Source organism: Carassius gibelio, chromosome A9, assembly GCF_023724105.1.
Source record: "Carassius gibelio isolate Cgi1373 ecotype wild population from Czech Republic chromosome A9, carGib1.2-hapl.c, whole genome shotgun sequence".
Lineage (NCBI taxonomy): Eukaryota > Metazoa > Chordata > Actinopteri > Cypriniformes > Cyprinidae > Carassius > Carassius gibelio.
In genome coordinates this window covers 9,189,292-9,205,443 of record NC_068379.1, presented here as the reverse complement: position 1 = coordinate 9,205,443, position 16,152 = coordinate 9,189,292, and the positions used below count along the sequence as shown (strand labels likewise).

The 16,152-nt window shown below is 36.4% G+C and overlaps 2 protein-coding genes across 6 annotated transcripts in view; both read right to left on the bottom strand.

Moving 5' to 3' along the window:
* LOC128020200 (formin-like protein 2) overlaps nt 1–9,324 on the bottom strand; it is a 61,719-nt gene extending 52,395 nt beyond the window's left edge. Inside the window, exon 1 of one of the 4 annotated variants that reach the window (XM_052606913.1) lies at nt 8,918–9,324. In XM_052606913.1, the coding sequence (XP_052462873.1) occupies nt 8,918–9,031 (114 nt within the window). In that variant the 5' untranslated portion in view covers nt 9,032–9,324. The remainder of the gene's footprint in view (nt 1–8,917) is intronic. The other 3 variants (XM_052606912.1, XM_052606915.1, XM_052606914.1) reach the window with 3 other exon arrangements.
* A 2,034-nt stretch (nt 9,325–11,358) lies between these two features.
* Nucleotides 11,359–16,152, bottom strand: part of mylka (myosin, light chain kinase a) — a 74,073-nt gene continuing 69,279 nt past the window's right edge. The window contains exons 24-32 of one of the 2 annotated variants that reach the window (XM_052606905.1): nt 15,780–15,870; nt 15,391–15,594; nt 14,793–15,010; nt 14,558–14,681; nt 13,599–13,751; nt 13,186–13,309; nt 12,964–13,054; nt 12,348–12,470; nt 11,359–12,116 (exon numbers count right to left, since the gene is read on the bottom strand). In XM_052606905.1, the coding sequence (XP_052462865.1) occupies nt 11,878–12,116; nt 12,348–12,470; nt 12,964–13,054; nt 13,186–13,309; nt 13,599–13,751; nt 14,558–14,681; nt 14,793–15,010; nt 15,391–15,594; nt 15,780–15,870 (1,367 nt within the window). In that variant the 3' untranslated portion in view covers nt 11,359–11,877. Of the gene's footprint in view, nt 12,117–12,347; nt 12,474–12,963; nt 13,055–13,185; nt 13,310–13,598; nt 13,752–14,557; nt 14,682–14,792; nt 15,011–15,390; nt 15,595–15,779; nt 15,871–16,152 lie in introns of both variants that reach the window. The other variant, XM_052606904.1, reaches the window with a different exon arrangement.

Below are 16,152 nucleotides of genomic sequence, written 5' to 3'. Positions count from 1 at the left end.
ATCTCAAATAGAAATCTTCTGTAAGATCATGAATATCTATATGCATGTCTAGTTTTGATCATTTAAATTTGTCAGTCAATGCTGAATAAAAGTTTTCATTTATTAAAAGAAACCCCACAAACTATTGAACGCTAGTATATTTTATCATGTATCCAAAAATGTGTTTTATGTGCTTTTTCTAATCAAGTCAAAATCAGACAATGCTGTGTTACACCAAAGGACATAATTTAAGTGTAAGATGTAGTTAATTAAATTAACAAATGCACAATTAGCTTTTTTCTCTTTGTGATGCATTGATATGAAACCATGTCTTGAATTCTCCTGGCTGTGTAAATACGGTCATAAATGATTAAACATACACAATAAAGACAAGACCAAATGCAATTCAGTATGGATATAATGTAGATATTATTCCCTGCAGCAGTGACATCAATGTCTGTCAGTTCAGTCAGTGAAAGATTATCAAACGTTCAAATTTTCAAATGTATTATAAGGTTAAAAAAAAAATAATAATTACCAAAATCTTTGGAAACAGAATATCAATATAGTCTTGCTTAACAAACACTGTGTATGTTGTTGTCTGGAGCACACAATTATGACATCACTGTGATGTAATACTGATGTCATCTACTGTTTTCTACAAATTGTTTGGCACCAGTGATCACTCTTAATGCTTCACACACATATATTCCTCTTCTCCATTGTTGCACAACAACACATTTGATAAATAATGCCCTTATTCTTCTAATGAACCACTGGCATTTAGAAAAGTAGAGTAGACAAATTAAATGCACAATAGAGAATGCTAGTCTAGAGAGCAGTCAGCAGGCTGCACATTGCATTACGATGCCAAACAACTAAACTAATATGATTACAGGAGTAGCACACATTTGCATGCACTATACTAGCAGATGGGGCCAGTTATCACACTGGGGAGGTTGTAACAGAAACTATGAGATTATGAGTCAAATGTTCAGTATGAATGGTGTCCTCCAAACTGAAACTCAAATGTAATAGTAAGAAAAGACTTTTGGAAAAATTGTTGGGTAAGAAGGGAACGTAGTAAAATGAGTGCAGTGTTCCCAGGACGAGGTTAAACAGCAGCTGGGTCACTGTGTTTAACCTTAAAACTCATAAGTAAAACATTTTGTTGGTCAAAACAAGGATTCGATATATATTAAAGTTTGAATCATTGATTCTGTTACTGTTCTAGGCTGGGCTGAGTTTCCCAAATAGCTTTGTAAGCATAAGAAGTTCGTAAAAAACGATCGTACGACTGATCTTAATATTATGGTCTGTTTCCCAAAAACATCGTAACTTAAGTAGCACTTGAAAATCATTGTATATTTACGAGTGCTCTGGAATAATCGTAAAGCCCCAAGTGCAGATTTATGCAGTCACCTGCAGGACAATTAAACGACTGAGAAAAAAAATTAACAAAAGAAGTAATGTTGGAAATATGCTTCAAACACTTGGGGGAAAAATCTGTCAGTGATTTGCTGACATGCAAGAAAACCAGATATGTACTGGACCCGGAAATAACATCTGTCTTTCTTTCTCTATACTGTATATAAAGTATAGTTGTGGCGAGTGGGGCGGGGCCGAGAGGCGTGGGAACGAGGAGTGAGGCCAGGTGTAGTGATTGGAGATGAGCTACACCTGCGCCCCACCGCCAGTATCGAGTCCCACGTAGGAGATGGAAGGATATAAAACTGGAGTGACGACCGTGAAGGACGAGAGAGGACCAGGCCTGGGACATTATTTTATGTTTGCTTTTTATTTTTGCGCACCAGTCGGCCGTGAGGGGCTGGTGCGCCGTTTTGTATTTACTTTGAATATTAAAATTATGTTTTGATTGAGCGCCGGTTCCCGCCTCCTTCTTCCCGATGAATATGGAGATTTGTTTATTGTTACAATAGTATATATTATTATGTAATATTATACACTATAATATAATATAATATTGTGTCATATTTATTATATTCAAGTTGTCTGGAATTCAGCATTAGGTTAACATTTCAATAAACGATTGTGTACTACAATTACTACCGTTCTATAACGTAACATTTCAGTACTTGACTTCTAAGTAACACTTAAAACATAGATACGCGCAATTCCTTTAAGTGCATTTTTGGGAAACGCACGTGAAACAACAACAAACGATCATAAAATGACTCGTGGAAAACGTTCTTAAGCGATAAGATCAATCGTTATCATTAACACATGCTGCTTTGAAACTGAAAATTTCTACTGAATAAAGCACTGTAAAATAAATAAATTAATTACTTAAAAAAACGTGTTACCTTTTTCCATTTCTGAGTTCAGATTACTTTTTTTAATGTTGTTGAAAAACCAGTTAATCGAATACTATGCCTTGTTTTAATGGCATGTTGTGGAAAATGTTCAACAGCTTTTCCCATGTCAAGACTTTAAGCTACTGTACAGTATGTGCCTCTACAGCCTTATTGTGTTATTCAAGCAATCTTAGAGATATTGTCTGAAAATCTCCTTACTTTCTTCATCACTAACACAACTTCAGTTCGTCTGTGAAGTCTCTTTGTTCATTAGGATCATTCTCTCTATTTTTAACCAGATCTAAATTCTCAGATGGGATTCTGTAAAGCCTGTAAAGGCCCCCTCTTCACAGGAAAAACAGCCTCAGTGTTTAATTCACAGCATCTGGCTAACAAAAGCACACTGACTGATCCTTTAATACCGGGCTCAAGACTCGGCTCACTCTGTGTGGCCCGCACCCCACTCAAAAAATGGCCTTCCCTTCTTTTGACAATCAAACTGAGAGATCAAAATGAGGCTCCTTTTTGCATCGAGCACAATCACAGATGAATGAGCTAACTGTGGTAACCATGATACGAAAATCACTACAACATGTACTCGAAGAAAGAAGACAATCACAACGTGGATCTCTTTAATATCTAGACAATAATGAGCTTAATTTGAGAGCAAATGGACAAAAAGACCTTTGTAATCTCCCATGAGTTTCTCAAATCTCTGATCAGATTTGCCAAAGTCTGTAGTCAGAATTAAGAGAACATAATACGAGTTCAAACATTTCTCATTAAAATCTTTCAAGTGTAAATTGCGCAATCTATTCCATCCACAGTTGCTTTAACCGTTTAGCAATTGCAGTCTATGCATTCCATTTAAACGTGTTACATTTCATTATTTAGCTTTTCATCAACTCATGAACGCTTCTACAGTTCTTCTCTCACAAACCCCAGTTTGGGAAACCCTGATCTGGTTAATAGTATCGTTAAACAATCCTTTGCTTTCGATGTTTAACCCTGTACTATTCACACACAACCCAACAATCAGATTTAAAAAAGACTTGCATTTGTTCGGCATAATAAAGCAGAACAAATATGATGTTAACCCACTGATTAAAACAAGCCTTTTTAAAGTAGTGATCTGAGTAACTGTGTAATAACATCCCATTCACTCCAGCAGAATCCTACAAGAGACAGAAGTGCAGAGAGGGTGTTACCACAGCATTTCCATCAAGGGATTCAAGTCAAAACTACTGCATTTTTACAGACATAAGTCACCTTCCTGCAGCCCAGTGATAAATACTCGACAGTAAGCCAACACTTGACTCATTTTAGGGGGGCTTGGTGCTCTAGATCTTTCCAGTTATATGAAATCTAATGTCTGACTTAACAATGTTAGATTTACGGACACATTGCATAATGTATGCATAAGACACCACGGTCCACTTATAAAAAGCCATCTGTGCTTGGCTTTACTCAAGCTCATGACGTCATTTTTAAAGGGTGAAATGAAAAATAAATGTAATCTTAAATTTTGCCTCTTCCGAAGCACAACTTTAAATGTCTTATTTAAAGTCATTAAAGTCAGTCCTTGTGTTTTGGGTTATCCTGTTGTTTCTCAGATTAATTACTCATGGCAAACCTGGCTGTCTTTTTACAAGCAATAAACCTGCATTGTGAGACACATTCCTTTTTAAAGCCATAGTGAAACACATCGTGATGTCCTTTACCATGCTGCGTGCGACTGCTATGGTTACCTTACTAATGCTGGTGTCATTTGAGTCTGGGAGACCTTACTCAATCACAAATGTAGCTTTGGCTCCAGCCAGAAGCATGCACTGTATATTGGCAGACACCACTTTGGATAAAAGAGTGAAACTGATACCAAGAAACAGCAAGATACCAACTTGAACCTTGATTAAACCTGGAGATTAGATGATTTGAGTTGATACGTTTGAAATTGTACAAAATATTCTCAGATCCCAGTTTAATGTGCAATTACATGAAAGTTGAATTCCCCTGAAATGTGTAAACTCTGTTGCACTATCAAAACACATTTGTTTGAGCCAATAGCAGATTGAAAATATTTTTCAGACACTAGACGTCTTTAAAGGTGAAGACTCTCTTTTCGTTCCATTAGACCTGTTATAGTTGTGTCTGCATAATAAACTGGGATAAGAGAAAATATGTTAACAATAAGGCTTCACTCACAAAGTCAAGTAGCAAACAGCCTTGTATTCATGGACGAGGTCACATTATTGTGTTCCTGTGAGCTTTGATTTCACAACAGTAATGAAGCACGAAACCATGAAGCAAGTTTAAAGGGTTTTCTCAGTGGACGTTAGTTAAAAGGACACTCCCTTCACTGTATTATAGTAGAAATAGTAGATGATGATGTTGACTAAGAGTGTGCAGCAAACTTTCCATCAAACAGCATTTACATTTATTTATTTATTGGAAATCTAAAATGTACAAAGCTAAATCTTCGACTACGTCTTGAATCTTTCAACCATTTGAATGTTTAACTTTACATATAGTATATATTACATATATATATAGATATATATACAGTTTATAATTTTAATCCTGGTGTTTAAAAACTCTGTGTACTAGAGTGTAAAAACTCTAAAATTAGTGAATTAAATTACACTTTGACTGAGTTTCACAATCAGTTTGTTCTACAAAATGTCAGCCAAAAGCAAAGTTTGACCAAAAAGAAACCTAAACATTCAACTGAATCCCTGAAACCTCAAAATCCAGCATCTAACGTCAGGATCTAACTAATGGAATAAAAAGTGCTAACTCCATGAAACATTATGAGCTGAAAATCATTCTGGGCCAGTTGGACCCACAACATCTTTCCATCACCATGAAACAAGCTAAGAACATGTAAAAAGCCAATAAACAAAAGACAATAAATCTGACAATTATAATTCTAGCCAAGGTCAGAGACTGTGTGCTCACATCCATTAAAAAAGTTTGGGTATTCGGATGCACTAAGCTACACCAGATCTATATAACTGTACAAAACTTTATATTTCAGAGGTGTATATGTTGCCCCCAGTGAGGAGTACACCACTACTTGGGTGTTGGACCCCAATTTAAGTTCAAGACCATTAGCCTTTAAAAATCAGACCATCTTCTTGAATCTGCTGATCAGGACGACCAGTGGATGCAAGCAGCACTCAAGCAGAAGTCGATCGTGACAAGGCTCTTTCTTGCTCAGTAAGGCAACTGGAAAGGTCCGTGGGTTGGCACGCAGCAGGGCTTTAATAGCAGTAAACACCACTCAAAGCTGTTATTACAGTGCTAAAGTGTCCCTAATGTCTCAACCACAGCCTGCCAAGAAAAAGACATCATCTCTGTGAGAGCCTGCCAGTCTCTGACAGGACAGATGTGTGCTCTGTATTTCTGAGAGTATCACTATATTTGAGGGCTTTTCAGAAGGCTGCTTTACAATCACTTAAGCATAAAAAACATGAAATGCACTTTTTATTCTTTATAACTTTGAATGAATAAAGCAGGCTGATTTACAGTGCCACTAGAAAATGATACATATTTTCTGTATTTCTGCATGAGTTTTTCCTACATTCTTATAATTAGAAAAAATAAAATCTTAGAGGTTAAGAGTTAAGAGGTGTTAAGAGTGGTACAATTGTTAAACATCAGGTGGGAGATTAGCAGTTACAAGTCATTTTTACTATTGTAAAACCGTAATAAATATGCTTTCTAATGGATGGGTTCTATTTTTTTATCATGTTAATGTTTATATCTTAATATCTTACTGTCTTGTATTCATTTTTATGTATTTTTTTTTAATTAGAACTGGGCAATAATATAGTTAATATCTTGCGATGCAGTTGAGATTTACTATGTAGATTTATGTGTTTATACTGTATAGCACTTTTCTGATAATATAGTGTCATTAACATCTTGTGACAATATAAACAATCACGGAGACAAGATTTGCGATATGGATTGTTTTACATGAGTATAATGTATGTAAGTCGAAAGTACTGTATATAAATGTTAAATATATTGCCAATAATAGGGTCTGAATTATACAATATTATTGTATATTAGGGGTGTAACGATACGCGTATTCGTATTGAACCGTTCGTTGAACTAATTAATTATATTTGAAAAAAAAAGTGAAATATAATGATATGCTTTCAAAAAGGTAGCCCACTAACCCAAACGACGTAACAGGCAACGCCCCTGACACCCCCGAAGAAGAAAAAAACACCAACTGATATGTTTATGTTAGGCTACTCAGTCAGGCGCTCGCTCACTCAGTACGCGCTGAGTGAGCGAGCAGTTCATGCACGTTAAGCGGTGGCCAATGCGTTTAACAGACCAGAAATAGAAGATCCTCCAGTAACCAACAGGTCTCGTGTTTGGGTGCACTTTGGATTCCCTGTAAGCCATGGTGATGGCAAGAGAGTGGTGGATAAAAAAAAACAACGGTATGTTGCATCTGCTAAATGACAATAGGGTACACCAGCGGGAATATATATATATATATATATATATATATATATATATATATATATATATATATTTTTTTTTTTTTTTTTTTTTTTTTTATGTGATGTGATGTGATGGCCACAGTACACCACTGTAGTTCCACACATGGCTATTGATAAAGACTGATACCGATCATGATAGCTAGTCAAGACAATAGCGTTCCCAAGCAGTGCTCTGTGTGGTGTGTATCAAGACCATGAGGGCCAGGTGATTTAGAAACACACAGATTATGTGTGAGAGCTTCCAATCTGCTCGAAACAGACAGTGACATAAGCCATGACTGACCAGGATTCATCCGGTCAATTACCTCAACAAGAACACTGTGACTGCTATTAAACAACCACAAACAAAGACAAGTTACACACTCACAGAGAGAAGGTGGCCAAAAGCACAAAAGTTAGGAAGCCAGAAAGAGAGAGTTTTCTAGCTAAGGATATTGAATGGAAACCTCAATTTGTAGAATAACCACAGCCTGAGGGTCTGAGAAAGAAAGAGAACCAAACCAAATCCATTGCTTTAGGGGCTGAATGAACTCCCCCGGTCTGGCACTAGCTGGTTTCCTTGACGAAACCTCCAGCTCTCTGAATAGTCTGTGTGAGTGTGTGTTAATTGAAAGGGTTTGTCTAGTGCAAGTGAAGCATTAGATCTGACCTACATTTATATGTCCCCATAAAACCAAGCCTAGCAGACGGCCAGAACTCAACACACAGCACACTTCAGGTAGCTGCATACGGATCTAATACATTCCTCTCATTCTTCAGACACACAGAGGCAAAGGATCGTAGATTCCAACTTCATGACATAATTTCTGTGCCATATTCAAATCAGCATTAAGCTAAAAAGTAAGGAATGTTTGGAAACAGCTGTTCTAGACAATGGCACATGATGAAGGAGTTTGATGACGTCTTGACAATGGCGGTATTAAATACACTCTAAAAAATGCTAGGTAAAATACAATGAAATGTGGATTAACCCAGCGATTTGGTTGTTTTGACCCAGTGGCTGGGTTAAACATTTACAACTGGGTTCATTCCTATTCCACCCATCATGCTTTTTAGAGTGTTTAATAATATTAAATAACAAACTATTTTGTATCTGACATGTAGTTATTTGATTCTCTGGAAAGGAGTGGTGGAAGTCAGGGATAAGCTAACTTTCCGATGACAGAAGTGGGACAACCCATCTAGAGATTTCAAGGACATTTCATTTGCAGTTGCTCTATCATCCAAGCTGAAGTTGCAATAGGTTACTGAACATCTCTGAACAAAAAACCCAGAGAGACACACCTGAGTTTCAAACAAAAAGAACCATAGGACATTGTATCATGGTGTTACCATATTCTCTGAAGCACCAGTTAATAATAATACAGCACATTAAATACAATAATTACATTTTAATACCATGGTATATACCAAAGTATACGGCTATTACCATCAGACACCATCAACCATGGAACTGTATGAAACATCATTTATAAACTGATGACAGACCAGTGTAAAAAACAGAATGGTGGCTAGCTACAAGTAAATAGAATAGAATAGAATAGAATAGAATAGAATAGAATAGAATAGAATAGAACTGCAGTATAATGTAAGAAGGCAAAGTAAACCTCTTTAAATGTCAAAAAGTGATCTGTGTAATTTTGAATGTAAATATATAAAACAACTACTACCAAGTGAAAAGAATAGAATAGCAGTAAAAAGTAAAATGGCAAAGTAAACATATATTTATGTCTTATAAAACAGATTAATATTTCTTTGAATGTAAATAAATGGAATGGAATGGAATAGAATGGAATAGAATTGCAGTCAAATGTAAAATGGCAAAGTAAACATGTCCTTAGATGTCTACAAAAGCGATTTATTTAGTTTGCCTGAAAATAAATAAACGAGCAACTACGCTACCAAGTACAGAATAGAAAAGAGTAGAACTGCAGTAAACGTAATATGGCAAAGTATCCTCTTTATATGTCTAAAAGGGATACTTTTGTATTTAAATAAATAAAACAACTTCTACAAAGTTAATAGAATAGAATAGAATAGAATAGAATAGAAGTGCAACAAAGAAAGAAGTCAAAAGAAAGTTGTTTTGTCATTAGTACAGACCAGGACGAGCGCAAATCTGTCCTCCAGCTCGGCCGGCTCGGGCATGGGCAGTTTGAGGGGCATGTGGTGTCCTCTGGGGTCAGTGTGCTGGTTAATGCTCCCTGCGTTCCCCATCTCTTCTTCAATATGTCAATCACACTCTTATTCTACGGGTTTGTCCTGTATGTGTCCGGTATCCGTTATCACTGTCTGCACGACTTTATCTGAGCTTGAACACTTCATGGAGGTCAGCAGCAGCAGCTGCATTATAACTTCACACAGGCACAAAGAGCGCAAATATCGTGTCCTATTCGCATATTACCCAATGTCCGCACCACTCCCAGTGAGCTCTTCTGTTCTCCATGATTCAGACTCTGAAACGCACTTCAGCAGACAACTACAGGCGCTGGCTCTTCAGCTCCGCCCCTCAAGCGTGTTTACCAATCCTACTAAAGCGAAGGCAATGCTCATGAATAATTCATGAGAGCCGCTTGGTAGGCGTGGCTACATTATCATAAAATCAGTGCCAAGAGTCCTTTGAATTATTGATTTATAGTCTATTTACAACATACGCAAATAAAATACAGTTCAATAGTTCTCTTTTTCACTGAACAACAACACTAGGCAACAGAAAAGATAAAGAAAAGAAAATAAAAAAAAGAAAAGAAAAGAAAAGAAAAGAAAAGAAAAGAAAAGAAAAGAAAAGAAAAGAAAAGAAAAGAAACACGTGAGGGAAATAAAATTTGCATAAACAAGACAGAATGTAAAATACTGTACAAAAATAATTAAAACGCATATAGGCTATATTTAATAATTGTGACTTTTCATAGTTGTTTATATCTCACAGTTGCTCCTTAATGTAAAAAAAATATCCGATGTTGATGCATCTCCAGAGGAGAGAGTATACAGTATATTTTTTAAACATATATTTGTTAAAAGTTAATTTTTAACAAAAATTTGCACTTTTTGATGTCTAGCATAATTTGCTAGCTGGCTTACGTATGTATTTACAACCACCCATTTGAGTCATGTGATGGCACAGTGTGTGATACTGTATGGTTAAATGCTGGGAAAGCGCAGTCACGTTGATGCAGTAATATCTTCTGTACTTTCAGACACGAGCCTCCTAATATGAAGTCGGAGAGACCAGACTTCATACAAAAGAGAAAAGAGACACAGGCAGCCCACAGCTGCTGAAACCGAAGACGCTGAGAGAGACCCTCGGAGGCCCAAATGCACTACAAGGACTTATAAAATGCCAAAAATAAAGGAGAAGAATACAATCTCTGTTGCTGGACAGATGTTTCTAAATTTGTCTGCGAGCCAGATGAAGGAAGCTATGTTCTTAAACTCCACACACTCCATACAGGGACACAACACAGAGACCACATTGTGTGGGACGATGGCACTCGTTTTAAACCATGTTTGCTGTGACCCAGACCAGGATTGAACTCATTTCACAGTCAACTCAACAATGGGAGCTGGAATGATGTGCTGATTAGACGTGATATCAGTACTGGCTTAAATGATGATTCTCCAGTTAGGAAACATAAATCCTCTTATATTTTAACATAGAGTAGATAATTAATGTTTTGTCTAACTGTTGCAGAATAGCAGAAATGTGTTATGCCAAAAATATCTCGAGACAACAGATGGGAAAAGTTGAATAAGACATTGAATGTAAAGTTGTGACACTAAAGCGCCATCTGGTGAAGAGTGTACTCATAGTAGCCTCAGTGGATAGGCTTGTTTTAAATAAGTATGCTCCTGACTATATTTCAGGATGTCTCCAATACTACCCAAAAACTATCTCTAACAAAATGTTAATATTTTCATAAAAAAAAAGGTCACACTTTATTTAAGGTATTTATTTATTTATTTTCACTATTAACTAACCATTAACTATGACTTTTGCCTCGATTAACTTCTAATTTGCTGCTTATTAATAGTTTATAAGGTAGTTGTTAAGTTTAGGGTATTGGTTAGGATTATGGATGTCATGCATTATATGCATTATATGCACTTTATAAGCACTAATAAACAGCCAATATGTTAACAATAAACATGCTAATAAGCAACTAGTTATTAGTGTAAATTGGACCCTATACTAAAGTGTTACCAAAAAAAAAAGAAGAAAGAAAATAGCATTTTTTATATATTTATTTTTTCTTCTAAAATGAATGAATGACTAAATACATAAATAAATATAGTATAAATAATACTAATAAGCAACAATATCAACTTAACATGTCAGTGTCTATTTCTTTCTAATAGAAAGATGCCATTTAATTATTATTATTATTATTATTATTATTATTATTTTTAATACTTTAATATTTTTATTAGTTTTATAAAAGCAGTGCGGATTCACTGGATTATGACTGTCAGAAATATTTAACAACTTCCAATGACTCAACAACTTCAATTACTTTTCTTTTTTTTAAGTGAACACAATTTACAAATTGTAGGTGATCAAAATTTATTTTTTTAAAGTGAATAACTACATTTGTAGTGTTCTCAATAATGCAATCTGCACTTTTTTCAGACGCGTGTATATCTAAAAACATTTCAAGAAATATAATCTACAGACATTCATGATAAAATAAACATACATTTAACACGTCTCCAAATATCTGTAGAGTGCTGCTACTTATGAAAGACGGTGAAAGGAGGAAAATGTCTCCAAATAAAAACACACAACCTTACATGAGTTTACAGAGCTTAAATAAAGCTGTGCTAACAGACAGGAAGTTCACACGGTCACATATGAGTTTAGTTTAGAGTCAAACATGACAATGAAGAGCAAGCAACCAATGGAATGTGAGCAATATTGATGTCTTGTGATAAACAAATCTGATATCTGACTTTGGCGGTTGCATAAATACATAAAAGTGCAATCAAGCATCATCCTCATCATAAGAAAGACAGTGAGAAAAAAGGCACCAAGTGAAAAAGAGAAACGTGACAAAAGCAGTTGTCTTCTACTCTTCCTCCTCCTCTTCCTCTCCTGCTCCCATCACCTCCACGATGAGTTCGGCGGTGCAGGTGGCCTCCCCGACACTGTTCATGGCCTTGCAGGTGTACTTTGCATCATCATCACCGCTGACCTCAGAAATAACAAGACTGCAATTTCCATCTTCGTCATAATCGATCTGAAAATGGCGCGTCTCTTTTATCGGCTGGTCGTCCTTAAACCACACCACCTCTGGGTCAGGATAACCTGGGAGTGCATGATTACAAAACATGCATATTAAATCAACTATATAAAACATGAAGCAGCACAATTGTTTTCAGAATTGATGATAATCAGAAATGTTTCTTGCGCAGCGAATCAGTATACTAGAATGATTTCTGGAGGATCATGTGACACTGACACATTTATTCACATTCAGTCCATGCATCATATTTTATCAATAGAATGCTTCAGCAGTGCACAGTCGTGTAATTGTACCTTCAATTTTGCAGTCGAATCGAGCAGCACTGCCTTCCACCACCTCAACGTCTTTAATAACAGAGCTGAACGTGGCTTTCATTCGAGTTTTCTCCTCCAGTTCAGCAGCAAACTCTTTATCCTCTGCTACCAAAGACATTCAGGCAGATTTTGAACATAACTTTACTTTATCATGCACAACTCATTTATATTTTAACACTCAGTAATACACTTTTAAACCTGGAGAAGTGTGCAGAAAATCACATTTAATGCAATACATATAGTGTGATAACTCTTTATAGACAGTCTAATTTCTGAAGGTGTTAAAAAGGCAGTTTTCTAATATTTCTAATTATGCATTTTGTAATGATTAAGCTGTAAAGATGTAATGCAATTTTAAAATGAAATGCATTTCAGTAACACTTTCTGTGAAGCCTGTATTTATAATACATTATTAGTGTATTCTTAAGGCATTATAATGAATGCATAATTTTAAGATTCATGTGCATTACAATTGCACATTTTCAGTAAGCACAATTCTTTATCACAAACAAGGATTAACATTTCACTAGCCAATGCAGTATTAGTTATTTAAATAGTTATTAGTTAGTTAGTTATTTAAAGGAACGTTGTGCACCTTCAGTGGGGGAGCTCTTTTTGGCATGAACACCCGCCAACAATGCCATGTTAGACAGTCGACCGATGGCTCGTACCGCGTGTCCTGTTTTCTGGAGAGCAGTGTGCAAAACCATCAGTTATGACTTTATTCACCAGCAAAGATACGAAACACGCTGCAAGAAGCTCGTTTTAATCAGACTAACAATAATACAACGAGGTTAACAACATTAAAGATCCCGACCTGCCACTTCCTTCTCAGAATGTATTTCTTCATCCTCTCTTTGGAGAGCTTCTTGGCCTCCATGTTGGTGGTGTCCTGTTTGAGCCAGGTGTGCTGGAAACACTGATCACAGCGCAGACGGGCCCTGCAGACGAAAAACAGAAAACACAGACACTGAAACTGTGCGACACGCTCATTACACACACCGCTGAGAGAAAGAGCGCTGAGAAAAATACACTGATGAAGCTGTAAAAGAAAATGTATGATCTCTGACAAACTACTGAACCTTGCTGCTGCAGCTCTGATGTACCGATGCATGACGCAAGACGGAGGAAATCAATAAAACCAGATGTTCAGAATGACTCGAGGACAAGGGAACAGTTAGCATTTCAACTAGTTTCTGAATCAAGACTTCTGCAGAGATGTGCACTCACTTCATGTCTTTCTTCAGCAGGTTACTGATAAAGTCTTTGGCCTCATCTGAGATCTCATCGAATGCCTCGTCTTCAAAGTCCCACGTGGCTGAGGTCACGTTAGACAGCGTCTCGTTATCATTGTCCCCCATGAAGGGAGACAAACCACTGACGCTAAAGTGAAAAAATAAAGAAAAATAGAAGAAAAGAAAGTATATAAAATCAGTGCACTTCTAGAAAATATCATAATGAAATAAAAGGTCATTTAAATGTACGTTTTAAGTCTTTGTTTCACGTAAGTACACTTTTAAAGCATCCACATCGTAATGATATCTTAATAAGTAGATTTTGAATCATTATGTTAATAGTCTGCTGTTGTGCTTTAAACAAGTACACTTATTTTAGTGTTGATTAACTAACTAAGCACATCTAGGCCCAGTTTCACAGACAAGACAGGATTAGCCCATAGTTCAATTAGGACATTTAAGTCATTTTTATTTTTATTAACATGCCTTAGAAAAACCATCACTGACATGCATCTTGAGACAAAACAAAGGACTGATATATTCAGTCAGTGCAAGTTTCTTTCAGTTGAAACAGCTCAGTCTTACATTTTAGTAGGAGACAAGACTAAAGTACTTAATTATAATTCACACTTCAGTATGTTATTTTAAAGCATATTATTTTCGGAATTCAAGGGAACGCATTGGATGAATTACAGGGCTGCCATATATATTTATTTATTAAATTGTTGGACTAATTTAATTATACTTCCAGTTACCAGTAAGAGTGCAGTAATCTCAGTGCATATTTATATTTATTCCTCACAGTTCTGCAGATTTTACCCCAAGATCAACACAGAACATGGGACAAAATTGAGTCGCACTGACAATGGGATAAAGTCTGCAGATTCAATGAGGGTCTGGGTATGATCCACTGCTCATAAAGGTAATTTCTCTTCATAATGGTTGTGTACTCACAGGATGTAGCAGATCACTCCTATACTCCACATGTCTGTGGTGTAACTGATGGCCTCATAATTAATCACCTCTGGAGCCACAAACTCTGGGGTCCCAAACAGGACTTTCAGAGAGCCGGCGTTCTCTACAGCCATAGGAAAAACACAAAACAATTCATATTTGTATTTGTTTCAGCTTCAACAATGTATATAGATAAATTAATACATATAAAATGCTAAAACCCCATTCTACTGACCCAGTCTTCGTGCCAGTCCAAAGTCAATGAGTTTGATTTTGCTGCCGGTCTTATTGACACACATGATGTTCTCAGGTTTGAGATCCAAGTGGACGATGCCTTTCTTATGGATGAAACTGACTCCATCCACAATCTGAAGCATGTATTTGATCACCTCTCTCTCCGTCAGCTCAAAGTCCTCGTCTATGATCCTCTCAAACAGCTCTCCTCCAGAGATCCTGAAGAACACCAGCGTTCAGAAACAGTCACATACTGTACTGTACGTACTGCAGTGAAATACTGACAACCTCGTGCAGGAACATGATAAACCTCGATAAAACTCAATTTATAACTCTATTTAGCAATTCTCTGGGATTCTGGCCTTCAGTTCATCCAAGGAAGTTCAGAAATCGAAGTGGCATGATGTGCTTGAAGTGACTTTGCCAGAATTTTTTTTTTTTTTTTTTTTTTTGAGCATGAGGATGGTTTAGTCTAGTAGAGTATGATCTACAGGCTTTATATATACATTTTGAAGGCAAAGAACTTGAAAACAGTCCAAATTCTGATTTACTAATCTGACAGCTGCTATTAGAAGATTATAAAACAATGTTACACTTACATATCCAGGACCATTACAATGTCCGTCTTTCCCTCGAAAGCGTCGACACACTGCACAAGCTTTGGGTGATGCAGGTCATTCATGATCGCAATTTCCTGTCTGACATTTTCTTTTTCTTTGGCAGAATACGCTTTTATGAATTTGCCAGCCCACGCCTTTTTAGTGGACTTTTCTATCAGTTTAAAAACAGTCCCGAATTTCCCTCTGAAAAAAAAAGAAAGAAAACTTTCAGATCCTGACTTTCTTTTATTATGTTTATTAAACTTACAATTGTTTTTTTCCTTAGCCTATATTAGACAGAGTATAGAACAAGAGAAAAGTAGAGGGATGCCAGCTGAAGGTAATATCAAATAATTTATGCCGTTTTATTGATCTGCAGTCATACTCACGAGCCCAGTCTGTCTTCCACATCATACAGGTCCTTCACCTTCACGTCTGTCCTGATCGTCACGTTTCTGTAATCCGGTTCCTTCTCCGATTCTGGGGTGAAACGAGAGGAAATGGATCCCTATCGTTCTAGACTGTCTAGAATCACTCACATTGCAATATTTAACTTTTTTTTGTTTCTTGAAAATCGCAGTGCATAAGTTTTGAAAAAAAACTTCCTTTATTAATTCAGAATGTAATATCACATTCTAACAGCACAAAACTGAGAAGCATGTGTAGTTTCCAACCTCTCTGTGTCTGATTACTAGTACCAGAGAATCACCTTTTCAAATACACAACAACATGAAGATGAAAAGATGCCCTTTATTTATTGTG